This window comes from Aquarana catesbeiana, linkage group LG04 (genome assembly GCF_042186555.1).
Source record: "Aquarana catesbeiana isolate 2022-GZ linkage group LG04, ASM4218655v1, whole genome shotgun sequence".
In the NCBI taxonomy this organism is placed as follows: Eukaryota; Metazoa; Chordata; class Amphibia; order Anura; family Ranidae; genus Aquarana; species Aquarana catesbeiana.
This window is the reverse complement of record NC_133327.1, coordinates 471,954,447-471,981,900: the sequence shown is the minus strand read 5'-3', so window position 1 is coordinate 471,981,900 and position 27,454 is coordinate 471,954,447. Positions and strand designations below refer to the sequence as shown.

Genomic DNA, 27,454 nt, shown 5'->3' with positions numbered 1-27,454 from the left:
AAACAACCCTAGCGTTACGCCACGACAAAATAAAAATTATCCACACGTGGCAACCGTGGACTGATTGGACCAACTCTCCTGCATTTGCTGAAATTTTTAACCACAAGTCTGATGAAAATAACTTACCTGACGATCATAACTCTTAAGTGTTTAATCCACCCATCCGACTTGGTGGAACCCACTTTCGATTCAATCTATGACATGTTTCTCTCACTGATTACAAGCTTAGACAGATGAAGTCAGACGTTAATTTATAGGGGAGGGGAGGACAGCTCTTCACGGGCACAGTCTAGCACCCTTGCGGGGTGTCCGGGTAGAGTTGTCGTCCTGCAACCTCTTCCTCCCAGGCTAAGTTAATAGTCTGTTAACTAACACTGTTCCTTATAATTGTTAAATCGTAAAATCAATCAAATCACCACATATTTACTTGTGTATACCACAACGCTATTTCTTACTCATTGTATACTAGGGAAGATGTACCATAGTCTCATATTGTACCAAATCTCATAACATTATCTAAATTTCTTGTAAAAACAATGATAAAAATGTTTCTTTTACTCTGTATCACATAAATACTTTTCAATAAAAATTTATTGAGGAAAAAAAAAGAAAAAGATAGCGACCCTCAGGGTCCGTCAGTCTGTCAGTTTTTCTTGAAAACCCTATTGCTACCCCCTTGGATCTCCTTATGGGTGTATCGCTATAAAACCAGGTAGGTAATGCTGAGGAATATAGTTTAATATTTGTGTCCAGGGCCAGGTGGGTCTCCTGGGGGAATACCACATCTACTCGGTACTGTTGGAGTTCCCTTAATACTTTATGTCTTTTAACGGGAGAATTCAATCCCTTAACATTATAGGATAAAAAATTTAAGTCTGTCATTTATTTTGATCTTATTGAGAGGTTTAGTCCGCCTGGCCTGCTCCGTCTTCTACTGCAAATTTGTAACCCCCCCTGCAGGATAGAACTCCCTCCCCACCCTCCCCCCCGGCTCCCTCCCATTCCACTCCAACTCCCCCCAATCCCCTCCCACCCTCCCTGGCTGCAATCCGGCCCAAAGCCCACAGATGCGACTCAAAACTGATCCCATACTGCACGCTTCTTCACCCAGGGTGAGACTTTGGTCACAGTCACCAGTGCCCCCCCGCCCACAGAAAGTGGGAGGGGGGATGGACGGAGGCAGGTGGATCAATCAAGCCATGCCTTTCCCCAAGACCCCCTTCCCCACCCCCACATTTTATTTATAATTATTTAGCACCCCCCCAATCCCCCCTCCACCCAACATCAAGAATAATCCTAATTTGTGTCGCAATGATCCTGATAAAAGTCAACACTGAGAGGAAAAAAAAAACACAATCCTCTCAATGTCCTCTCAGGAGTATGAAAGACTTGTAACTCTTAACAAGAAATGTCCGGGACTGGAATGCCCAAGTTTTCACAAAAGTCTTGTAAGTCTTCCAGGAACCTCATCCTAAACAATCTTGCCTCTTTCAGTACTACTAGGGATGTTGGAAACTCCCAGCTGTACTTTATGTTGGACTTTCTCAGTTGGTCAAGCAGTGGTCTAAGCTGCCTTCTCCGGGCTAGAGTTCCTGCAGATAGGTCAGAAAATATATGTAGTTCCAAACTCTCATAGCGGACTGGAGGGGCTCCTCAAAGTCTTTTCCAGATCTTTTCTTTATCTTCGTATGAGTGGAACTTAATAATTACATCTCTGGGTATATCCTGTCTCAGATTTGGAGGTTTTCTAATCCTATGAACCCTGTCTATCTATAGGGCCTTGTCCTCCCGTCTACCCAGGATTGGGTTGAAGATTTTTTTCATTTTTCTCACCAGATCCTCATTCTGTTGTTCAGGTAGGGATCTGATCCACAGGTTTTGGCAGCGACTTTGGCTTTCTTGTTCTTCCAGTTTATATGTCAAAATTTGATAGTCGTTCTGCATTTTCTTCATTTGCGATTTTAATTCTATTATTTCTTTAGCCTGGCTTACTGACGCTTCCTCAGCCTCCTCACTCTGCGCAGCCAATGACCCATATCCGACCGTACATTCAGTATCTCTAACTTTATAGAATTTTCTAACTTGGAAAACATTTCCAGCATTTCTGTTTTATTTGGGATTGATGCAATATTTCTTTGCTCCTCCATGTCCATGGAATCAGGCTCTCTCCAACTCCAAATCCTCCCTGGGCCTTTCCCCCTGTTCCCCTTTTTGTTTCAGCAGGTCTTTTTTTTTTCTTTTGTTCCTGTTTGCTTCTTATCTAGTCCGGGGCTTTTGGCACTCACGTATTTGAGGTATTTCTGAATTGTACTTGAGTTTAAACTCTCTCTTGGGGTCTTAGGTTCTGCTGGTTTTTGTGAGCGACCTCTCATATTACCTCTTTGATTTCTCTCTTCTCTTTATATTCAATATGCGCTAAGCTTTATAGTTAACAAGGAAAAACACGGGTAGGAAAACTGTCCAATTGGGATATTCAGAAAACTAGCGACAGCAAATACTGTGAATTTTCTTCAGGGGCCTGCTGGTTCAGTGCTATACTTGCAGTGTAGTGTTGTGGTATTATGTAGTATGTTAATCACATTTTACACTTACAAGTCCGTCCCACTGAACATATATGTACAATTAGCAGACTATGCTTGGCTCAAGGAGATTAAGCAGTAAATGGGCGGATATACGCTCATAGGATAACATACAGTCAATATACAGAGCTATTTGAGCGAGACTCTTTACATCTCTTTAGGCGTTCTGAGCGCTACAGTTCTTCAAAATAGGTAGAGATTAAATTTCATACCTGTGGGTGGTTTCTTCTCCTGTCTCCATACCTTCCCGGGCAGGTCAGTGTGAGAAGCTAGTCCTCTTATGGGAAACTGAACCCAGCTATTTCCAAGCGCCAGAAACGACCCGGTCCGCTGTTAGCACACGCTGTTTCAATGTATGGCGTCCATGCATCTGATCCTCTTTCAGGCCGGGGTCGGCACAGGATCTCCTGTCAGGGTAAGACGTGGGCCATAGGGGGGGGTCACGGAGGGGGTTATACAGCACGTCGGGGAGAGAAACAGGGAGAGAAACAGCGAGCCTCATCCATCTCCCTGAGTTGCTAATAAGCTGATAAGCTTCTCTGGACCTGGACCTGGACCTTTGAGAAGTGCACTGAAGCACACAGTGAGTGCACAGTAGTCACAAGTTCACGCTTCTCACTCCTCACTCCCGTGCTTCGTGCTTCTTACTCACTCGTCTGTTCCCGTCTGCTTCTGTCCCACTCAGGAGAGCGCCAGCATCCTTCCTTCAGCTGTAGTAATACAGCCATAGTGATGCAGTGGCGGGGGTGTGATGGGGTGTCCCAAGGCTTCCTAAGGCTTCCTTAAACGGTATCGTGGCGGGCTCTCACCCTGCTCGGCGTTTGAACTGCTCGGTCCATCCTGCCCACCTCCACTCCCCACACCGGCGCTGCCATTGGGCCCCTCCCCCCGCTTTGACGCATCACATCAGCATGAGCCACATCGGACACTTTTGACACTATTTTGGGACCATTGCCATTTATACAGCGATCAGTGCTATAAAAATGCACTTTACTGTGTAAATGACACTGGCAGGGAAGGGGTTAAACATTAGGGGGCGATGAAGGGCTTAAGTCTATATCTGACTGTAGGCCATTCCTGGTGTACGTTTTCAAATACACTTTCAGACAGGCAGGCAGGTGATTCAGTGATCTGCAGTGCATTAAATATATATACAGTCTCCTACATAATTATACAGTATATAGCCATTGCATTCTAGTCTAGCCAAGCCTATATCTGACTGCAGGCCATTCCTGGTGTACTTTTTCTAGTAAACTTCAGGCGATGTTTTGCTAATAAAATTTTACAGCATGTCTGGAAGGTTACCAAAGAGAGGCAGACGCTCACAGGCCACTAAAAGCAGGCTCTGTGTCTACAGCCAACAGTGCTGGTCGTGGACACGGTGCATCCTCAGCACGTGGCCGTGGGGCACGCTTGTCCTTTTTTTCAGCAGCTGTTGATCCACAACATGTAGAAGAGTTGGTAGAATGGATAACTAAGCCGTCCTCATCCTCCTCATCCTCTGTCACCCATGCTCAGAGTAGTTTGCCTACCAATGCAGCTACCAAAGTGGCCTATTCCATTGGCTCAATGTCATCAGTCACTCCTTCCCTAGCCCCACCATCATGCATGGAGGAATCCCCCGAACTGTTCTGCTGCAGGAGGATGCGCAGTGTTTTGAAGGCTCCGATGATGGTACCCAGGTTGAGGAAGGCAGTAACATGAATCTAGAGAGAGGGGGTGCCCAAGAAGGACAAGAAACTGGCAGTCCTGTTCCCCCAGCTGCAGCATACTGCCAGGTTTGCTCCAGTGACGAGGAAGGAGGGGATGATGAGGTCACTGACTCTATGTGGGTTCCTGATAGAAGAAAGGAGGAGGCACATCTCCAATGAGGCAGGATGCCCTCCAGGGGCCAGCTTAAGGGCAGCCACCCAACTGCATCACACCGCAGAGCTCTGCGTGTGCAGGGCGCTGCTGACTCCCCGCGTATTTTGAAAAGTTCTTTGGTGTGGGCCTTTTTTGATACGTGTGCAGCAGATCGCACCATTGCTGTTTGCAACATATGTCTGAAGTGTATCAAGCATGGACAAAACAGCAGCCGCTTGGGCACCACATGCTTGACCAGACATATGTTGACCTTCCATGCAATCCGTTGGCAACAGTACTTAAAAGACCCACACCAAAGAACAAACTGGGATCTCCAACCCCACTATACCTTCAGTCCTCTCAGAAACCTGCACTGAGAAGAATGAAGGTGTAGAATTAGGTGTGCCAAGTACTTGCGGGCAATCTACTATCTCGACACCAACATCCGGTTGTAGCGGGCAAATTTCCCTACCCCAGTTGCTAAACCGTTGAAAGAAATTCGGTCCCAGCCATCCACATGCTCAGTGGCTGAATGCTAGCTTGGCTAAATTGCTAGCACTCCAACTGCTGCCTTTTAAGCTGATAGACTCTGCCCCCTTTCGTGAATTTGTGGAATGTGCTTTACCTCAGTGGCAGGTTCCCAAATGCCATTTCTTTTCACGGAAGGCCATTTCGGCTCTCTACCGTCATGTGGAAGGCAATATCTTGGCCTCAGTGGACAGGGCGGTCAGCGATAAGGTGCATATTACTCATGGTCCAGCAGGCATGGACCGGGACGTTACCTTTCTTTCACGGCGCACTGGGTAACTTTGCTGGCAGCAGGGAAGGATGCAGGACAGGGTACATATTGTTGGAGCTTGTTCAGCCAACCCCCCTCCAAAATGCTAGTAGTGGTGATTCAGCCACACCTCTCTCCTCCACACCCTCCTCTTCTTCTTCCTCTATGGCCTACTCCTCTGCAGTTTTGTCCTCGGAACCAGCGGTTCTCCGTAGGCGTTCAAGGGGCTACGCAAGCACTAGGCAAAAAGATACCATGCAGTGCTTGAGTTGGTCTGCTTAGGGGACAGGAGCCACACTGGGGCAGAGATTCTGTCAGCTCTGCAGGAGCAGACTCAGAGGTGGTTTATGCCATGCCAGCTTCAGCCAGGAATGGTGGTTTGCGACAATGGCACCAACCTCCTCTCCGCCCTCCGAACGGGACACTTGACCCATGTTCCCTGATTGACTCATGCCCTTAATTTGGTGGTGCAGCGATCCTTGTGCAGGTACCTGGGCTTACAGGATCTCCTGAGGCAGGCCAGGTCTGTGGGCATTTCTGCCAGTCATATAATGCCAGTGCTCGGATGGCTGACCTTCAAAAGGAATACAACCTGCCCAGAACTGCCTCATTTGTGACATGCCCACCAGGTGGAACTCAGTGTTGGCAATGCTGCTGCGGCTGCACATGCAGCAGAGGGCCATCACAGTACCTGTGTGAGTATGGCACCAGGACAGGGTCAGGGGAGCTTGGCTGTTTTTCGCCACGCCAGTGGCTACTGATCAAGGATGCATGCACTGTCCTGTCACCATTTAAGGAGGCCACGAGGATGGTGAGCAGTGACAGTGCATGCATCAGTGATACTGTCCCTCTTGTTTTCCTGTTGGAGCACATGCTTTGTGGAATAATGGACAGGGCACTTCAGCAGAACAGAGGGAGGAAGAGGAAGACTTCCTTACCTCTCAAGACCCCCTTTATCCAGACAGTATTTCTGCGGGCCTGCTGATCACACAGGAAGGGGAGGAGGAGGAGGATGAGGATTGTGTCAGCATGGAGGTGAAGCCTAGCATTCAGCATCAGCAGCAGTCTTCAAGGGATCGTTTTCAGTCCCCAGAAACCCATGGACTTGTATGTGGCTGGGAGGTGGTGGCTGTGGATCATGTCATCCTTAGTGACCCAGAGGACTCCGGATCGAATGCCTCAGCAAACCTTCGCTGCATGGCCTCCCTGATCCTGCAAAGCCTGCAAAAGGACCCTCGGATTAGTGGTATCAAGGAGAGGGATCATTACTGGTTGACAACCCTTCTTGATCCACGTTAGAAGAGTAAGGTTGTGGAATTCATCCAGCCTTCATAGAGGGAGCAGAGGATGAAACATCTTCAGGAGGCCTTGCAGAAAGGTTTGTGCAATGCGTTTCCAGAGCCTGGTCCTCCTGGACTACATGTTGCTGAGGCTTCAGTCAGTCACAGAAGGAGCGTTGGAGAAGGTGGCCGTCTGACCGATGCGTTCAGACAAATCTTTAGTCTGCAGCATCAAGGTCTGATCGGTTCCAGCAACATTCGCCAGCATTTGATTTACATGGTGCAGGAAGACCTAGGGGCAAGATCAGACTTGGAGATCTTTCCAACCGAAAATCCACTGGGTTACTGGGTCTTGAGGATGGATCACTGGCCAGAGCTTGCACAATATGCAATTGAGCTACTGGCCTGTCCTGCATCCAGCGTTCTTTCTGAACGCACATTCAGTACTGCTGGAGGCTTTGTAACCGATCACAGAGTGCGCCTGTCCACAGACTCAGTTGATCGGCTCACCTTCATAAAAATGAATCAGTCTTGGATCACCAGATACCAAGCACCTGATGCTGATGTAACCGATTAATCTTTCTATGAATGTGAGATCCCTTGAAGACTGCCTATGCTGAGTGACTATCCTGTTATGCTGAGTGAATATCCTATTCCTCCTCAATGTTCATGTTGATAGCTTCTAAGAACATTTTTGTTTCAGGGCACCACCACCAGTGCCTAAGGTCCAATTTTTCTGCCTCTGTTTAACAGGGGCGTGTAATTACAATTTTTGCTGTAATATTTCACAGCAGGGCTCGTTCCTGCACTCAACTAAAGTATCTGTGATGGGTTGCGGTGTTATGGCACCACCTTCAGTGCCTAAAGCCCAATTTTTCTGCCCCTGTTTAACAGGGGCATGTAATTACAATATTTGCTCTAATATTTCACAGCAGGGCTCGTTCCTGCGCTCAACAAGAGTATCTGTGAGGCTTTACAGTGTAGTGCCACCACCATCACCACCATGGCCTAAAGCCCAATTTTTCTGCCCCTGTTTAACAGGGGCATGTAATTACAATATTTGTTCTAATATTTCACAGCAGGGCTCGTTCCTGCGCTCAACAAGAGTATCTGTGAGGCCTTACAGTGTTGTGCCACCACCACCGCCTAAGGCCCAATTTTTCTGCCCCCGTTTAACAGGGGCATGTAATTACAATTCTTGATATAATATTTCACAGCAGGGCCCATTCCAGTGCCCACCATGAGTAACTGTAAGGGCTTACAGTGTTCTGGTACCACCAACGCCTAAGGCCCAATTTTCTGCAGAGTATTTAGGGCAGGCTGTATAGTATATACAGGCAGTCCCCTACTTTCAAACATCCGACTTACGAATGACTCCTAATTACAAACGGAGGGAGACAACAGGTAGTGAGAGGAAATCTACCCCAGGAAGGGAAATTCTCTCCTGTAAGAGTTAATTTGGGAAAAAGGTGTCTCCACTGATGCTTTATCACCAATCCTTGTTTCCATAATAACCCCAAATTTTTAAAATCCAATTGTCATTGGGACAGAAAGTGAGGTGAAATCTTCTGAACAGGGGCACAGACAGCAAAACAAATGTTACAGGGGTGATAACCCTTCCCTATGTTATCCAAAAAGCTAAAAAATTGATTTTTGGATAATAGATTTTAATTAATATCTTAATAGCCATACAAGACCCAAAGGCCCGGTAATGGGCTGGGGGGGGTACCCATGCCTTTTTTCTCAATAATTTTCTTCTATATTGCCGGGACACGACATTACATTACAGCCGCAAGCAGTTTTAAATGACTTTTATTCCTTTGGAAATATCATTTTGTGCAGGGACTGTTCTAAACACGGGAAACATGAGCCACTTTACAGGCATACTATAGTCACCTCCCAGGTATGATATTTAAAGGAATGTTTCACTTTTATTTTTTCGCTTTAAGCATTAATAAAATCACTGCTCCCGAAAAAACGTCCATTTTTAAAACTTTTTTGCATTGATACATGTCCCCTGAGGCAGGACCCGGGTCCCCAAACACTTTTTAGGACAATAACTTGCTTATTAGCCTTTAAAAGGCGCACTTTTGATTTTTCACGTTCGGGTCCTATAGACTCTAACGGTGTTCGAATGTTCGCGCAAACTTTCGGTCCGTTCGCATGTTCTGCCGCGAACCAAACCGGGGGTGTTCGGCTCATCCCTATTTAAGATGTACATCCAAGAGTCTTTTAAAAACATCCATACTCCCAGCAGCCACCACCAATTGTGGGATAGAGTTCCACATCCTTATTGCCCTGACTGTGAAGGACCCCCTGTGCAGTTTAAGGTTAAACTACTTCTCCTCCAGTCTCAATGTGTGGCCCCATGTCCTCATACTCTCCCTGGGACTGAATAGTTTTTTTTCCTATGCTGGGGTCCCCGTTATGGAATTTGTAGATCCCAATCATGTCCTCCCTCAAGCGTCGGTTCTCCAGCAAGAATATATCTAGTGTTTTCAGCTAGTCCTCGTAATTTATTCATTTTGTTGCCCTTGTTTGGACTCTCTCCAGCTCCAACACATCCCTTCTGAGGACCGGTGACCAGAACTGGACAGAATACTCCAGATGTGGCGTAACCAGGGTTTTATAAAGTGGCAGTATAATAGTTTTATCCCTGGAGTATATCCTTTTTTTTTTATGCCCGCTTTGGTAGCTGCAGCTTGAAATTGCATGCTATTACTCAATCTGTCATCTATTAGGGCCCTTAGGTCCTTCTCCATCCTTGATTTTCCCAAAGGTTTTTCACCTAGTGAATAATTTGCATTTATGTTTTTTGTCCTCAAGTACATTACTTTACATTTCTCCACATTAAACTTCATTTGCCATTTGTCTGCCGACTCCATTATTTTATTCAGGTCATTCTGCAAAATGTATGTGTCCTGATGTGAGTTTATTGATCTGCTTATTTTTGTGTCATCTGCAAAAACTGAAACTAAGCTATTTATCCCGTTCTCTATATCATTTATAAATATATTGAATAGAATTGGTCCCAACACAGAACCTTGGGGTACTCCACTCACCACTCCAGACCAGTCTGAGTACATGTTATTTATCACCACCCTTTGGACACGTCCCTATAACCAATTTTTTACCCAAGCACAAACCTTATGGTAGCCAAAGTCATACACAGGAAGACAAGCCAGGGAGTAGGCAGGAGCATGGTCAAGAGCAGAGCCAAGGTCATTCACAGGGATCCAGTGGAACAACCAGAAGACAAGAGCCACAACAACAACTCAGCTCCCACTCCACCCCACATCAGTTGGTGTATGCATAGTGTCTAAATCAATGCTGCCCTCTGAGTCCTCAAGCGACGAAACTCCAAGCAACACTGTAAAGAGACACAGGAGGGTGCAAACGCCTACTGCATTACCACTACCAAATGTTATTGTAAAAAAATTGTAAAAGAGTTTCAGTTAAAGATATGTCAACCAAAAGGGAGCTAAAGACAAGAGGTTCTTCGTTGTTCTGTATTTTTTTATGTCATCTAATTTAACACACATTGATTATGCATTGTATTATGATATCTATTTACCATTTTTAAAATGTATTTTTTAACATTGGTAGTATTTAGTGTAAATATCTGGGGTGATTAGGCTCTAGTGGTGCATGCCATTCCAAGAAAACATGTGTCAGCCCAGACTGCACGTTTAAGGGCATGGCATCCCACTTTTATTTAAAGGAAACAGCAATTTCCCTAACAGGGGGGTTCCACCATTACAGTAACAAGTTAGTTCAGCCTCCTGGCTTACTCACGGCTGCTTCAGGCCACATGCCCTGGCCTTAGGTCACCCTTCAGTCAAGCTCTCTTGCAGCTTATTCAGGTTCAGCTTCGTGCTGCACTGTTGTGGACTCTGTCTGCCTCATTCAGACAGGTACACTCAAACTGCCACCTGCAGCCTCATTCTCTTAAGCCTCATACACATGATTGAATTTTCCGACGGGAATTGTGTGATGACAGGCTGTTGGCGGAAAATCCAACCATTTGTATGCTCCATCGGACAATTGTTGTTGGGTTTTCCGTGGACAAAATGTTGGGTAGCAGGCTTTAAAATTTTCTGTCCATCGGTCTGCTCCATCGGTCTGTTGTCGGATTTTCTGAGTGTGTGTACACAAGTCCATCGGACAAAAGTCCAAAGTACAAACACGCATGCTCGGATGCAAGGACGAGCCAGAAGCTGTCGATCTTGTAAACTAGCATTAGTAATGGAGAATTAACATTCGTGACGTGGCAAATTATGAAATTTCGAAATGCAACACACATTCTCTTCTTCTTTAATGGGATAATAATGACGCTGCTTTGCTGGTGATATTGATGGAGTTATTGCAAACAAATTTTCAAAGGCTTTTTTTTTTCTAGTGATATCAAGAATAATATTATTATCTTTTTTTTTTTTTTTTTTTTTGGGCAAGTTACCACAACACCATTATCCCGTAGTTTTTAAGATCAAAGACTATGTTGGTGTCCCTTGTCAATTTTACATTTTATTTTTTTAAATGTAACTGCCTACTCCCAAAATGTCATTTGAAGTAAAACACATAGCCAAGTATTATTCTACACATTTTTTTTTATTGTGCATTAAAAAAAGAAAAACAAATAAAATTAGACATGCTATCTGCCAATAGAACTTGACCAAAAAGTGCATTCTATGCATCCAAAAATATAGAAAATATAACAAATCAAATCATTATTAGTCAACCAAAAAATAAAATAAAAGCCTCATGCACGTGCCCTGCTTCTTAATATAGGGGGTCAACAATGCCAAGACGTCAAGGGGAAAGCAGGGGTCCGTCATCCGGAGATAATTCCAAAAAACATCTGGATTATTCTCCTGGAGCTCCCACAGCAAAGGCATATGACATAATTGGTCACGATTAATAAAGCAACCAATTTTTGGTCAAAGAACTCCTCCTCCTCCTGTTCCTGGACTGGACTAGGGGTCAAAGCAATAACTCCAAGGCCAATAATAAATAACCCGTTATCTCTTCCGATTCTGTAACATGTCTGGTTGACGAATGGCCGTTCAGAAACAAACTGAAAAGCACGAAATGAAAAGTGCGAACTGAAAAGCGCTAAATGAAAAGCACGAATCAACACTCACTAAACTTCTACTAACACAAAATTAGCAGAAGGAGCCCAAAGGGTGGTGCTAAAGAGCTGAAAAACCATGTAGTATGTCACTACGTTCGTGTTTGTTGGCCGACAATTCCTTGCCATTTGCAAGACAAAATCCAGGCACACGCCTTCGGACAAAAGTCCGAGGTTTTGCCTGTGGAAAATCTGATCGTGTGTACGAGGCTTAAGAGTAGATGGGAGCCCTCCTGACTCCCATGCACAGATTTTGTGTCTGTAGGGTGGAGTCTCCCTGACTCCTGGGCCAGACCTCATGTCTGCCTGGGTGCTGTCTACAAGTGGGAGCCCTGAGCTCTAACCCTGGGAAGAATATGAACACAGCCCACAGGTGTGCAATCAGCATGCCTGCCTCTGAAAAAAACAGGTGTTTTTTTGCATATCCACATTAGATATAGATAGTGGGCTAGTTTCAACATATGCATGGAGTATCTATACGTATTTATCTGTTACAAGAGGTGTCTATCTACAATATGGGTTTCTAAAGAATTTATTGATTTTTAACATATATACAGTGTATATATATATATATATATATATATATATATATATATATATATATACACATATACACATACACACACACACACACACACTGTATATATATGTTAAAAATATATAGATATAGTTTTTGTGTACATGGATATGTATATATACACACACACACTCACACACACACATAACATACAATCTTTTGCCCTAACCCCAAATGCCGCGTACACACGGTCGGAATTTCTGACGGGAAATGTTCGATGTGAGCTTGTTGTCGCAAACAAATGTTTGGGGGGGCTGCTATAGGGGGCTGCTATAGGTGAAGAACAAAGTAGCCAGCTATAGTGTCTGACCACCTGCATTTCGGGTAAGCGTGACAAAGATTCACCAGAAAAAAAAAAAAAAACTCAAAGCAAGGTTATCCAAGGAGTCAGGCAGGGAGCTGTCTAGCATCTCAGCTTGCACAGTGAGAGGAGACATAGCCAGACACCACTGAGGTTCCGGATTCAGTTCCTGACACTAGGAAATCTAACACCCTCACTCCACACTCTATACCAGAAAAATTATCCTCTACTATACAATAATTTAGCGGAAGATATGTATAGGTGGATAGAAAATCCCCCATTATGGTCTGGCAAAATATACTCTGTGAAAATGAATATCCTCCCCAAGATCCTATATCAGTTTTGGACCTATAGGGATCTCTGGTCATGACTTTTAAAGTATTTCAAAATGAACTGTTTAAATATTTCTGGGGAGATAATAGACTGAGCACCTTATTAAATATCATTTACCACAACCAAACCCAACATGGATGTGGATTAAATCTTATTCTTGTACTCCGAGGCCACTGAGCCACCTCATGTGGATGCCAACAAAAGATAGGCCATCTTATGCCTGTCTCTGTCATTCCCACTGAGCCTTTGGGGCTGATTGTGTACAGCACACAAATTTATATCTCCTCATAATCTGATGGCCCTATAATTAACAACCCAAACTTCACCCCAGGTCTTACCCCAAAAAATGTTATATGGTGGACTAATAAAGGTTTTATGTAAATAGTGGACCTTTGTGATGACCCGGGTATCATTTTGAGACAAACTTTACAAGCAACTTTCATTATACTCAAGTACAGCTTTTCTTTCCTGCATTCAGATTTAGCAACTATGATGTCAATGTCTGCCAAAATGTGGACAAGGTATCAGGCCACATTTTGTAATTACTAATTTGAGATCTGACAAACTTCCTTACATGTCCAGGTGGACAGGCTGAGGACATATGGTACAAGTGGTACAAGCTGGCTTTAAATACATCTAAGTCATACATAAACACTTGAATTATTGAAGAAATAGTTGAGTGCAAGAAGCAGGGAATAACACACATGGTGGAAAGCTCGAAGGTTAAAAGGTTTTGGATATGGGTATGGGTTTACAATTTTATATATTTGTTAACCCAGATTAACCTTAAGAATCACCCTGGTGATATCACCTTAGTATAGACGAAGTGACTGGACAAAACCTCAGGGACGTGTGACATGTCAGGAATGTGTATACAAAAACATATAAAGTTACTAAAATGCCAATTTTACATAATAATACTTTAAATCAAACCAAAATCTACTCAAATATAACACTGAAAATTAACTGAAATGTTGAGGCCAAATCATCAAATCAAGACCAACTGAAAATTCAGTTTAAATCAGTTGAATACTTTCCAGGTACATTTTTTTTTATTCTATAAACTCTTGCTTTTTAAAGAAAATAAACTATAATACTTTGCTCATCTTTTGTTTTTAAAATATATTTAGCTGATTTTAATGGAAACTGCACTTGAGCTTTTACCCTATCGTTGTATATTATCATCCTGGCTATTTGTGTGGAATACTCTTTGCTTTGAAGCATCTATTAGGCTAGGTTTGCACTTGTGTGACCTGTGTTTTGCATGTAGGCAGACCATTCATTTTAATGAGCTGCACTACCTGCAGAAACAGTGAAAGAAGTCCCTGCTTATTTTTTTATTCACATGCCTCATCGAGTTGCATGGTGCCACGGCACCATGTGAGTTGGCACAGAGGAAAATATTACGTTAACTGTCACATTTAGAGGATTTATTAAACTTTCTTCAGTTCTTTACTGGAGCATTCTATTTAAAAACTATATTTGCACTTCTAGCTAAGAAACCTCTATCTATTTTCACATTTACAATCAACATATTTAAAATCACCAAATATAAACTTAAAAAAATAAATAAAACCCATTGGTAACAATAACATTTATTTAGTTTAGACCTGGTAATTTTGCATACGAAGGAATAGAAGTGGTGATAGTTTGGAGGGCTGTTTTAAGGACTTATAATGATTATGTAACAGATTATTACTTCAGTTGAATTTATGTCTTGTGAACTGATCCTGACTACAGAGCAAGTCACAAGAATTTGGGGTTATATAAAGTCTGTTTTTTTTTTCTTTGTTATTGCAGCTTTATACGGCGTATTGTTTGAAAAGAATAAAGAAGCCGCCTTTGCCAATTTTTCACTTTGGGAATCTCTTGGATTTGCAATTGCCTTTGGATACAGCTCATTTTTATGTGTCTACATCAAACTCTATATACTGATGTGTGTAGTGGTGGTGGGTATTTTACTATATGGAGCTGTGGAATATATAGAACACGGGAATGCTGTTTCAGGAGCTCAAGAAAGTCCAAAAGACTAATCTGATAATCTGATAGCAGTCAATGTTGGAACAGAATTAAATTTGACTAAAATATGATGTACTGCCTAAGTAAATCTACCAACAAACCTGGGCAATTAAGTTTATAAAAACAAAAAAACATAAACAGAGGATACATTGAGTGAAAGCAGTATGTCAAAACTATCAGTAGATCTGGACATAAAGGGAACATGAAATTCTTGCAAATGTATTGTATTAAAGATAGAATGGGATTTGCCTTTTTCTGCCTTTTTGTGCCTCCTAACCCAGCCTGTGCTAAACAAGGTGAAATATTACAAGTAATAATCATCAAATAATACTCCACAATAGCACACCAAAAAACAAAAAAAAAATATCTTCTCACAAAGAAAAATCAATAAGTGAAAAAAGTCTATCCAAAGTAAAAAAAAATAAAGGTGTGATAAAATAGTGTTTCACTTCCTCTGATTTTGAAATCCTACATCACATATCCACCACCACAGTGTTTGTGCAGGTTCCTGCAAAAATTATTTAGTCTGAGTTTCCCCACATCCAATTTGCATGACAGGAGAGTGTGCCGGCTCACAATGGAACCGGTTCACACACCTCCGGGGTGGCTGCGGTCCGCACTTGGAAAGGGTTCTGTGCGACTTTGGTTCTGATTCAGGTGCAAATTCAGGCAGAAATTCAGACCTGATTCGCACCTTATTCGGTGAACAGGGACACACCGGACCCCTGCTGTGAGCCGTGGCTGCAGCATATGGGAACCCAGTCTTATATGTTGATATAAGAAATGTCTTGGAGTTCCATTCACCATCCAGATCTCTTATGTTTAACCACATGTAGAAGAAATAGAAAATACGCCTCCAATAGTGTAAAACCCTAAGGTAACCACTTTTATTTAAACAAATTGCACTTTCATTTACAATAAAACAATCAAGCCCACTGTCAGGCATTGCAGTGCAGCGGTCTCTCACCACCCCTCATGGATCAAAGCAGCCGCTATCACTTCCTGACTCAACATCCTGATGTCACATCTGGTTGCCACACACTGACGCGTTTCGTCATATCTGACTTCATCACAGGGGGTGACACTATTTTATCACACCTTTATGGACTTTATTTTTTTTATATATTGGATAGACTTTTTTCACTTATTCATCTTTCTTTATGAAAAGATTTTTGATATGTGTTTTTTTGGTGTGCTACTTTGGAGTATTTGTTTATTACTTGTAATATTTCACCCTGTTTAGCATTTTAGATAATTATCAAGTAGTGACACATAGTGGTGGAGGTATCAATTGATGGTTTTGTTTATTTATTTGAGTGCAGTGCACTTATTTATAAACACAGTGAGAGAGAGAGACTTCTACAAGAAAGTTGGATTTTGCATACAGCTTTAAATCAGCGGCAGAAATATACAATATAATTCTGCGCTGCCCTGAAGAAAAAATAGCAGCTAACATGGCCAACAAGATATATGCCAAGCAAAAGAAAACCAAAATAAGTGTAGCACTAAAAGGTATTGAAATGTCCAATGTCCACAATAAAAAGGTGAACCAATGGTTTCCAATTATGAAATGTGGAGGGGAAACCATCAATATATGTATGAATCCAAATAATAAGACGTCCTCAGGAGCTGTATGACTTCAAACCAAGGGTACATCAACAGGTATATGACATTTCAAGTGAAGACAGACACACCACCACCAACAATAAGGAGGCTTACCAGATTGAATGGACCCAAAGGGGCATACGCTGAGTTAGGTCACACAAGGCTTAGGTGGTGAGTGGCTGTAGATGGCCCAGAGGGGTGATGTTTATGGGATGAACCATAGGTTGCTGTATCACTCGGAACGATGTTGTGAACCAGATGATGGTGGTTACAATTAGGGAGGAAGGAGGAAAAGCCACGTAGTGTAAATCCGTATACAAAAATGAAGTTTATTAAAGATTAAAGAAATACACTCACATGTAAATCCATTAAAAAACAGCGCTGTAAAGAGATGGCGGCAGTGGGGTCCTACTGCCGCGATCTCTTTACATCGCTGTTTTTTAATGGATTTACATGGTGGTGTGTTTGTGTCTGTCTTCACTTGAGATGTCATATACCTGTTGATGTACCCTTGGTTTGAAGTCATACAGCTCCTGAGGACTTCTTATTATTTGGATTCATACATATATCGATGGTTTCCCCTCCACATTTCATAATTGGAAACCGTTGGTTCACCTTTTTATTGTGGACATTGGGCATTTCAATACCTTTTAAATCAGCGGCAGACTGAGAAGAGAAAAAGGGAGGCATTTACTCCCCGGGTCAATGTCTCTGTAAAATATTTGGATACAAGCGACCCAAATTTAAAAAAAACTACTTCATGTAGACCCATTTAAGAGCAATTAGTAACATATTTGCAATCACAGCAGTTGTCAGAAGAAAGCTATACATCCCTGACTCCATTACAAGGCTCTAAAATGTTCCATGCTTTACTGATGAGAGCTCCAGTATTGGAAGACTTCCCTGTGTCCACCACTATAATTGCAAGTATGTTCAGGAAGTAGGTTACAAGATAACAGTCAGTAGCTGTCACTAACTGTGGCCCCCACTTTGAAAGAGGTCACTCAGCATAAAATGAGGAAGTGTTGCTGTCTCTTGTGTGGAACTACATGTCCGAAAATTTTTAATCTCCTCCATTATGTGGTCTGTTTGTCTTTTCTCTCTCTCCCTCTCTCTCTTCCTTCCCAGTAAAATCTTAATTTTTCATTCTCCCCTCTACAGTCCAGTTCAGACACTCCAACGCCTCTCTTCTACAATCTGGTTTTACGGTCTCCTCTTTTTTCCTCTTCCACAGTCTTTTCTACCTCTTTATATGCTAAACAATTTAAGTTGATTTGGGTCTGGTATGGATTTTGAGGGAAACATTTTTTTTTTTTAAATGGTGTGGGGTCCCCCCCTAGAAACCATACAGCAGGTCAGGAAAGGGGGGGACGAACCATACCAAGCCACATGCCCTCAACATGGGGGGAACCTTTGTGGCGGGGGGGCTCTTGCTGGTGGTTGTGAGGGTCTGCAAGCAGGGGGCTTATCAGAACCTGGAAGCCCGCTTTAACAGTAAACAGTAAATGTAAACAGTAAAAAAGGGAGGACATACCATATTGGCCCCATAAAGAATGAGGAAGGACATCTGGTTACAAAGGATGGGGAGATGGCGAAGGTATTGAATTTTTTCTTCTCCTCAATCTTCACAAGGGAATCGAGGGGCTTCAGTAAGCAAAACTGCAGTGTTTATCCTAATGACATATCACAGGGAGCACCTCCATGGTTAACAGAGGACAGAATTAAAATTAGACTTGGGAAACTTAACATTAATAAATCACCGGGACCAGATGGCTTGCACCTGAGGGTACTTAGGGAACTCAGTCAGGTAATTGCCAGACCATTGTTCCTAATTTTTACCGACAGTCTAGACAGTCTGGTACCAGCTGATTGGAGAAAAGCCAATGTAGCACCAATATTTAAAAAGGGTCCAAAATACATCCCTGGGAACTACAGACCAGTTAGCCTAACATTATTAGCGGTAATCAGCATGGATTCATGAAGAATTGTTCTTGCTAAACCAATCTTTTAATCTTCTATGAGGAGATGAGTTGCCATCTACGTAGATAAAGGAAGGCCCGTAGACATGGTGTATCTGGATTTTGCAAAAGCATTTGACGCAGTTCCCTATAAACGTTTACTGTACCAAATAGGGTTCATTGGCATAAACCATAGCGTGAGTACATGGATTGAAAACTGGCTACAAGGACCAAGGGTCTGGTATGGATTTTAAGGGGAACCTCGTGCCAAAGTTTAAAAAAAAATGGCGTGGGGGTCCCCCCAAAAATCCATACCAGACCCTTATCCGAGCACGCAACCTGGCAGGCTGCAGGAAAAAAGGGGGGGATGAGAGAGCGCCCCCCTCCTGAACCATACCAGGCCACATGCCCTCAACATGAGGAGGGTGCCTTGGGGTAGTGGCCCCCCAAAGCACCTTGTCCCCATGGGGTGATGGGGAGAAGGGCCTCATCCCCACAACCCTTGCCCGGTGGTTGTGGGAGTCTAAGGGCGGGGGGCTTATCGGAATCTGGAAGCCCCCTTTAACAAGGGGACCCCCAGATCCCAGCCCCCCCTGTGTGAAATGGTAACGGGGTACAAATGTACCCCTACCATTTCACAAAAAATGTGTGAAAATGGTAAAAAAAAAACCCAAGACACGGCTTGGGACAAGTCCTTTATTAAAAAATAAAAAAATAAAAGTGTCCCACAAAGTCCATTCATCTTTTTCTCTCGCTCCGATGGACGGTAAAAGAAAAAAAAAGCAAAGCCGCACGCCGCCTACGATCTGCCTCCATGGGAGGCACCCGCCATAATGACCAGCCTCTCAGGTGACAGCTCTTTTATCACTGAGGGCGGGGCCACACAATGACGTCGCCGGGAGATCCTGCCCCCCTCTGACACACAGAGACATTCCTATGGCTTTCCCGTAAAGTCAGAGGGGGCGGGGCCACCCGGTTACGTAAACGAGTTACCCCGCCCCCTCTGACGCTACGCGAAAGCCATAGGGATGTCCCCGTACGCCAGATGGGGCGGACCGGGTGGCCCTGCCCCCTCTGACGCTGCGGGGAAGTCTGGTAATGGACTGTGGGGGATGCCCATGCCTGTTTTTTTCAATGATTCCGATCGACAATAGCCGCGAGTACTTTTAAATGACTTTTTTTCCTTTAGAAATGTAATTTTGCTCTTGGACTGTTCTAAACAAGGGAAACATGTGCCATTTTACAGGCATACTATAGACAACCCCCAGGTACGAAATTTAAAGGAATATTTCACTTTTATTGTTTTACTTTAAGCATTATTAAAATCACTGCTCCTGAAAAAACGGCAGTCTTTAAAACTTTTTTTGCATTGATACATGTCCCCTGGGGCAGGACATGGGTCCCCAAACACTTTTTAAGACAATAACTTGCATAGAAGCCTTTAAAATTAGATTTTTCATGTTAGTGTCCCATAGACTTTAACGGTGTTCATGTGTTCAAACAAATTTTTTGTCTGTCCGCATGTTCTGCTGCAAACCGAACCGGGGGGTTGTTCAGCTCATTCCTATTAATATATATGCCAGTAAACTCATAGACACATTTTGTCCTTTATGGCACAAGCAAAAAAACTGATAATTGAGTGTCAAATACTTACCACAATTTTCCTTTCTTGACAAGCTCCATGGCAGCACACCCCGGGCCCCCACCCCCCAATACTTCCAGTACCTTAACTCATAAATTTGTGCCCACCTGCAGCTTTGGCATTCTGTAACTAGTCCTGGCAAGCTGGGTGGGTCAGAAAGGAGAATTGCAGTATGTATTTGAAATTCAATTTGCCACTTTCCCTAATGGCTCCATGTCAGCACACCTGGGAAATAACTAGCTATAAGAGAGAGGGATATTTGCTATACTCTCTTTAAGGCTCAAATCCCCTCAAAGGGGATCTTGCACCATCCTTGCTTGGATGCAGAATCTGCCACCCAGGGCCTCAGCCATTGGGCTCTCCTACCCCATCATAATCTTGGCTAGCGACTCTATGAGGTCAATAGATGCTTGAAGTTGTTAGCTTCAGGTTGGTAAAAGTTAAAGCGGAGTTCCACCCAAAAGTGAAACTTCCGCTTATATGCTTCCCCCCATTTTTGACAGGTCCCCTTCCCCACTTCCAGGAGTTTGGCTCCCCCTCCTCCTTCCCCCCACTGCCGGGCCAATTAGAAAGCGCAGCGCACTTCATGAATGCACAGTAGGGTACCCTTACCAGGAATGGCGGCGGCAGCACCCGGGAGTCGATCCAAAGATCGGCTGGGGTGCCGACATTGCTGGACAGGTAAGTGCCCTAATATTAAAAGTCAGCAGCTACAGTATTTGTAGCTGCTGACTTAAAAAAAATTTTCACCCAGGCTGGACCTCCTCTAAGATCTCGACTTTGCCAAGGTCATTCTCCACTGCCACTTCAATCTCCTTTATACAGAGGGTGGCCGCTGTTCACTCCTTTATGAGTCTCTCCCACAGAACCGACAGGGGGGGAATGGCGTCTAAGGCCTGAAGAACTGGAGGACACAAAAAGATAAAAGAACATCATATTCCAACAGGAAAAATCTGGAAAAAGTAGTCACCAACAAGCGGCTCCCCTACCTTCTCTGGGAATGCTGGTCTTTTGAGGGAATTGTCATAATGGGGCAACTGCGAAGCAAACACAGCAGCTGCAGTTTGCAAGGCACAACAACAATTTGGCAAGGCAGCACCCACTTGGATGCAAAACATCTGTAAATTTGGCTCCATTTGCCCTGCACTACATCCCCATCCTCTCATTTGCTTGGCACGCATGCTCAGTGTGGGAGCACCCATCGTACGTTCCAAACTGGCCACCTAAACCTCTATTGCCCCACCATAAATATCAGTACTGCGCGTGTGTGCATGCCTAGGTCAGCACCTCCGCTCACTACAGAGGGGTCACAGTGGACCACAGACAGGGCTAAGGCCTGTCTGTCCTGAGTGTTAATGCTGCCCCGAGGACCAGCAGCAGAGCTCCCTGACTTAAGGGACATTTGGCCAGCACACCAGGGACCACGTCCAGCCGCAGGCTACCATGCATGGACGGACTGCCAGTCTTTAAGACCGGCCAGGTAGAGGAGCATGCCACATCCTGCACGTAGGAAGAAAAAAGAGAAACACAGAGGCTTCAGGTGGGTGCAAATTTATTAGTTAAGGTCCTGGAAGTGTAAGGGGTCCTGTACTGTGATGACATGAAGAGGCCCCTGCTGAACCGGCCAAGATTCAAACCATCTATGGCCAGCTTAAAGTGGCTGTAAACCCAGTGAAGGAACTATTGTCAGGTGATACACAGAGATTAAACAAATCCTCCTACATAAGTTGTATCAGTCTATCTGCAGTTTTCTCTTCTCTACATCTATTCAAAGTGCTGAATTTATAAGCTTGTTTAAAAGTTCAGAAAAAAGGGGGGCGGAAAGCTGAAGCTACACTCTGCAGTAAGGAGAGCTCTAAGAGCTTTTTGGAGGGAAGAGACACGCCCAACTTCACATTGCTCACAGGGAGAGAGCTGAGGCTGTCAATCTGCTGGAGGTCCCTCCTCTGTCACCATTTTTCTCTTGGTGTCAGAAAAACTTGTCAGAAATGATTCATGCTGATAGCAGAGGAACAAAGCAGCAGACCAAAATGACGCTTAGTGCTTTAAAATTACAGTAAGTACACACTATATAAAATGCCTTTTTAATATTTCATGTTTGAGGTTTACAACCACTTTAAAGTGTTTGTAACCCTACAAAAATAAAAATAAAATGGATCCTGTTCCTTTAAAGCATTTTTACACAGCACAGTCCTTGTGCTGTGTAATTTGGCCCTTTGTATCACCTGAAATACCTGGTTGATCCTGCCTGGTTCTGCCCTCCCCTTTGTAAACTGACCACGTTTATCATGGCTGCTGAGCCCTGACACCGTGGTCAGTTAACGTGTCTCCATCATCCGCTGTATCTCCTCTCTCCTCCGACCCCCCCCGCCTGTCAGCTCCCTCTGCTCCACGATCCTTCCCTTCTGCTGGTAAAATAGTGTAATCTCCTTGCAATCCACTCTGTTAGATAATAACATGTGCCCCACTGTATATAAGGTAGAAATCTGCTTTTTTTTTTTTTTTAATAAAAAGGACATACAGTGGGGCACATATTATCAAATAGAGTGGCTTGTAGAGACATAATAAGTGGCTTTACAACCACTTTAAGTCAAAGTACAATAGTTGCAGCATGCTACAATGCATACCATAGTGCATTGTGATTCATTACAAATTGTGTGATAAGTCTGATTTTCGGGATGTATTTGTGCATTTGCAGCCCATTATTTTCAATAGACTGTTTCACACAGTGCTCGATAACCAGTGTTAATGCACCACTAACATGTAAATGGGCCCTCAGACTTCTGATGGAATAGATACTAGGATGGCACAAATATCAACTTCCAATGAGGATATAGCCACAGAAATTTAGACACCAGAGAGTATGTGCACAAATCAGCAGGAAAAAGATCACATAGGATATATGGAACAGTCAGCCACAAGCCTGTAAGACTGAAAGGTTCTTCTGATGGAGGTATAATGGGAAATTTCTAAATCACATCTCAATGTAAAGATTGCGTGATAGGAGAAAATGCGCACCAGGTGGCACCGCCCCCTTGTGACGTCACCAGGTAGCACTACCTCTTAGTTATTTAAATGGTTGTAAACTCCCATCGATTAATTGTACCTATAGGTAAGCCTATAATAAGGATTGCCTATAATTACTGTAAAAACATGTACCGTCCAGAAGATATTGACCCATGCAGTTCCTTCAGAGCAATGTGCCGTGACTGGTGGCTCCCTCGCGCACGCTGCAAACTGGCTCCGGCCAGTCACACAGCCAGAGTCTGCAGACCCGGATGGCTTAGTTTGCAGGAAAGTTTCACATAATGTACTAGGAAGATGGGTGAAGATGGATGCAGCCTCCAACGGTGACAACGCATCAGTGGAGAGCTTCATTTGATGGTAAGTTTCACATAATATGCTAGTATGCAAAGCAAACTAGCACATTATGCCTTTACTTTGTAGGTCAGAAAAAAAAGCCACTGTCAGATGGCGTAACTGGCAAATGGCGGAGCCTTTATCGGTACAGGACCTTTTTTTTTTTCAGGCTGGCGGTGGCGGTGGGCATCGTGATTGATGATGGATTTACATGGTAAATTACCAAAGGGTTTCACTACTGAAATACCGCATAACTTCATAAAATAACTTATGCGGTATTTTAGTAGCATTTATTAGAGAATGCCAAAAAAACTTTTTGAATAACGGTGTACGGTATCTTACTGTATACTGCGGTAAGATACCACTTTGTGAATGGAGCCCAATGTTGTCTTTTGTATTGGTGGTATAAATATAAATATGTGTGCTATCTTTGATACTATTTTCAATCAATATTTAAAAATTTTAAATATATTTTGTATTTACTTAATCTCTTGCCTACTGGGCACTTTTACCCCCTTCCTGCCCAGGCCAATTTTCAGCTTTCAGCGCTGTAACACTTTGAATGACAATTGCACGGTCATGCAATACTGTACCCATATGAAATTTTTATAATTTTTCCCACACAAATAGAGCTTTCTTTTAGTGGTATTTAACCACCACTGTGGTTTTTTATTTTTTCCTAAACAAATGAAAAAAGACTGAATATTTAGAAAAAAAAAACTAAAAAAATGTTTTTTTCATTGTTTGTTATAAAATTTTGCAAACAGGTACTTTTTCTCCTTCACTGATGTGGCTGATGAGGCTGCACTGATGGGCAAGAATGAGGCGGCACTGCTAGGTGGCACTGATGAGGGGGCACTGGTAGGCATTGAAAGGCAGCACTGGTGGGCACTGTTGGGACTGCACTGATAATCAAGACACTGATAATCAATGCGGATGTCGCTTGAACACAAGCTGGTTATCGGCTCTCTTCTCCCCTCCTCACGCTGTCAGCGTAAAGAAAGGAAAGCCAATAATCAGCTTGTGTTTACATCGTTATCAGCTGTCATTGGACACAGCTGATCATGTGGTAAAGGGCCAGATTGACCCTTTACCTTGATCTGTGATCAGCTGAGTTTTTGATTTGCCACATGTGTCCTCTCCAGCTTACCTTTGGCTGGGATTCCAATCACTTTTTTTCTGCACTTAGTGAGTTGGCATATTTCTATGGTTTAAACCATTTTATCTCTTTATTAGCAATAAAAACTGACAGGGATATTACGTCATGAGATAAAATACGGAATGGTTTCATGACATAAATACCTCACCTTTTGATGAAAAAGCTCATGCTTTATTTCAGTAGCATTTGTTTGTGAATTGTAAAAACATTTTTGAAAAACACTGAGTTATTTTATCTCATAAAATGAGAGCTCACATTTGACCATACCCACCAACCGCTATGAGAATTCACAGCGGTTGGTAGGGGTGGTTAAATGCGAGCTTTTATTTTAAAGGATATAGCTTATTGACCCACCTTTTCACATATAAATGCTTTAAATGTTTACAAAAAAAACAGAATGAAAAGGATACATTTTAAAGGCTGATCTACCGGCTGTTGTGCTTTAAAGTGTTACTAAATCCACAACAGTAAAATCAGTGACTATATACAGTAAAGCATGCTTTTTATACTCACTGGAACCTAACAGGTTAATCCTCTGCATTGTGTAAAAAGGCTGTTTGATCCAGTCTCCTCTGATCCTCCCCTTCTTCCAGAGTCCCCAAACTTCGAATAGTACAGAGGCTAGGGGAAACGCTGCACATGGTCAGTTTGGGGTGTATTGCTAGAGAGGTTTTTTCTTGGAAGAGTACATGTGATCAGCACAGGGCCATCAACACTGTCCAGACAGAGGGTAAGGGGTCCTGCATCCTCACAGGACAATCATGGGAGAATGAAAACTCCTCCTTCAAGCTTTAACCAGACACTGATAGAAATCACATGGCTGTTCTAACTGCTGATGAGAAAATGTATTTAGCAGTTTATATTTACTAAAATAATTGCATTTCCATGTTCTGTGTACTGTGGGAGACCAGATATAGTAAATTCAGGGTCCTGGGTTTAGTAACACTTTAAGTCTTAAACCTCACCTCTGCTTCTGGTCTCACCTCTGCTCTCACCTCTGCTTCTGGTGCTTATATATCACAATGTACCAATGTTTTGACATGCATTAGTCTCACTGACTAAGTAACCTCTTATACACATGCTCACATGGAATTGTTCAGGTTTCTGACAGGTTTACTTTGGCATAACATTACATTGTTCTGCATGAGGACGTGTAAGTGCATAGTTTTACATGTGCAGAATGACTTTTGGCTTCCAAAGTCATCCTAATGACTGGATGATTATAGTGAGCACAGCCTGACCATAATCACCTTGCAAAGTGAACATTCTCTACCAGTTTATTAAATCAACCCCTATGAATGAATACTGCAGGTTTTTATTACTACGGTTGTAGTGGGTTTATAACCAGCATATTTCTGCACCACAACCTTACTTTCCTCTATGATCATGAAATGTGTCTAACAGTCAAGTATCTAGCAATCTATCAGTCAATCTATAGGAGTCTAAAGAATAGTTATAAAACCACAGCTGTGCATTACCCAGCATTTGTTAATTAACACATATATTTCTAATTAACAACTAACAGATAACTGTGGTGCATGGTGATGTTTGTCATTGTGCTATCCTTCCCTAATATATTTGGCAAATGGATCCTTAGACCATATTCACCAATGTTGTATATTACTTTAAATGTAAAAGATTTATCTAATGTCGATTTTTGGGGTTAATAATCTAAAATGTAATGGTGATCATGAAAAAAAAGGAAAAGGAAAAAACATTAATGTCCTAGTGCTAAAAATAACTAACCTAGAACTCATCCACAAACAATCACACACCCAAATGAAGGACCAGGAACTTACACACACTAGAAAAACCCTACAAAAACCCTACAAAATCTACTTGACCACAAAGCAAAGAGATCATTATTCCTCAGGAAGTCGATTTATTACGAACACGGGGATAAAAAGAATTAAGATGGCATTATGATCCACGACTCAAATAGCAGAACTCTTTCATAACTTCTACACCTCACTTTACAACACCTCACTTTACAACATTCCGCCCCAAAATGAACCAGCGCATTTTTCAGGTGACAGAACAGACAATTACAGAATACCTAATTAACTGTGACATGCCTACTCTCCCCCAAATTGATACAACTACACTAGAAGACCCCATAACTTTGGCAGAAGTCTTGAACGCCATGAAAGAATTGAAAACAGGAAAAAGCCCGGCCCTGACGGCTTTACCTCGCAATATTCTAAAATGTTTGAAACCACTCTAACCCAACCATTGACAAAAGCCCTAAACGCTATCTCCAAAGGTCACAAAGCATCTAAGGAATTTCATTTAGCATACATCACAGTGATCCCGAAACCAAATAAAGATCCCACTGAATGCACAAATTACAGGCCCATCTCTATTAAATTTAGACTTGAAACTTCTAGCAAAAATTTTAGCCAACAGAATCAGACCCCTACTTGACAGACTTATCGGACCCGAACAGGTAGGGTTTATGCCAAACCATGAAGCAAAAGACAACACGACTAAAACACTCAAATTAATTAATAGAATCAGACAAAGTGACATAGAAGGCCTCCTGCTGTTAACTGACGCAGAGAAGGCCTTCGATAGGGTCTCTTGGGACTATATGTTTGACACCTGCAAACATATCGAGTTTGGTAACAACATGATGAGATGGATAAAATCTCTTTACATCAACCCAAGTGCAAAAATAAAAATTATTGAAACCTACTCTGACTCAATAGAAATCCATAACGAAACAAGACAAGGCTGCCCCTGTCACCCTTATTATTGATTTTATCTATTCAACCCCTAATTAGGACCATTAACTTACAACAATTGATTCACGGATTTAACATAGATAAAAGAGATTACAAAATAGCAGCATATGCTGATGACCTACTTTTCTACATTACCCAACCCCATA

At 42.8% G+C, this 27,454-nt stretch overlaps 1 protein-coding gene across 1 annotated transcript in view; it reads left to right on the top strand.

Moving 5' to 3' along the window:
- LOC141140426 (protein unc-93 homolog A-like) overlaps positions 1–15,406 on the top strand; it is an 827,018-nt gene extending 811,612 nt beyond the window's left edge. The window contains exon 8 of the mRNA XM_073627591.1: positions 14,622–15,406. Coding sequence (XP_073483692.1) covers positions 14,622–14,854 — 233 coding nt within the window. The 3' untranslated portion in view covers positions 14,855–15,406. The remainder of the gene's footprint in view (positions 1–14,621) is intronic.
- Positions 15,407–27,454: the final 12,048 nt, after the last annotated feature.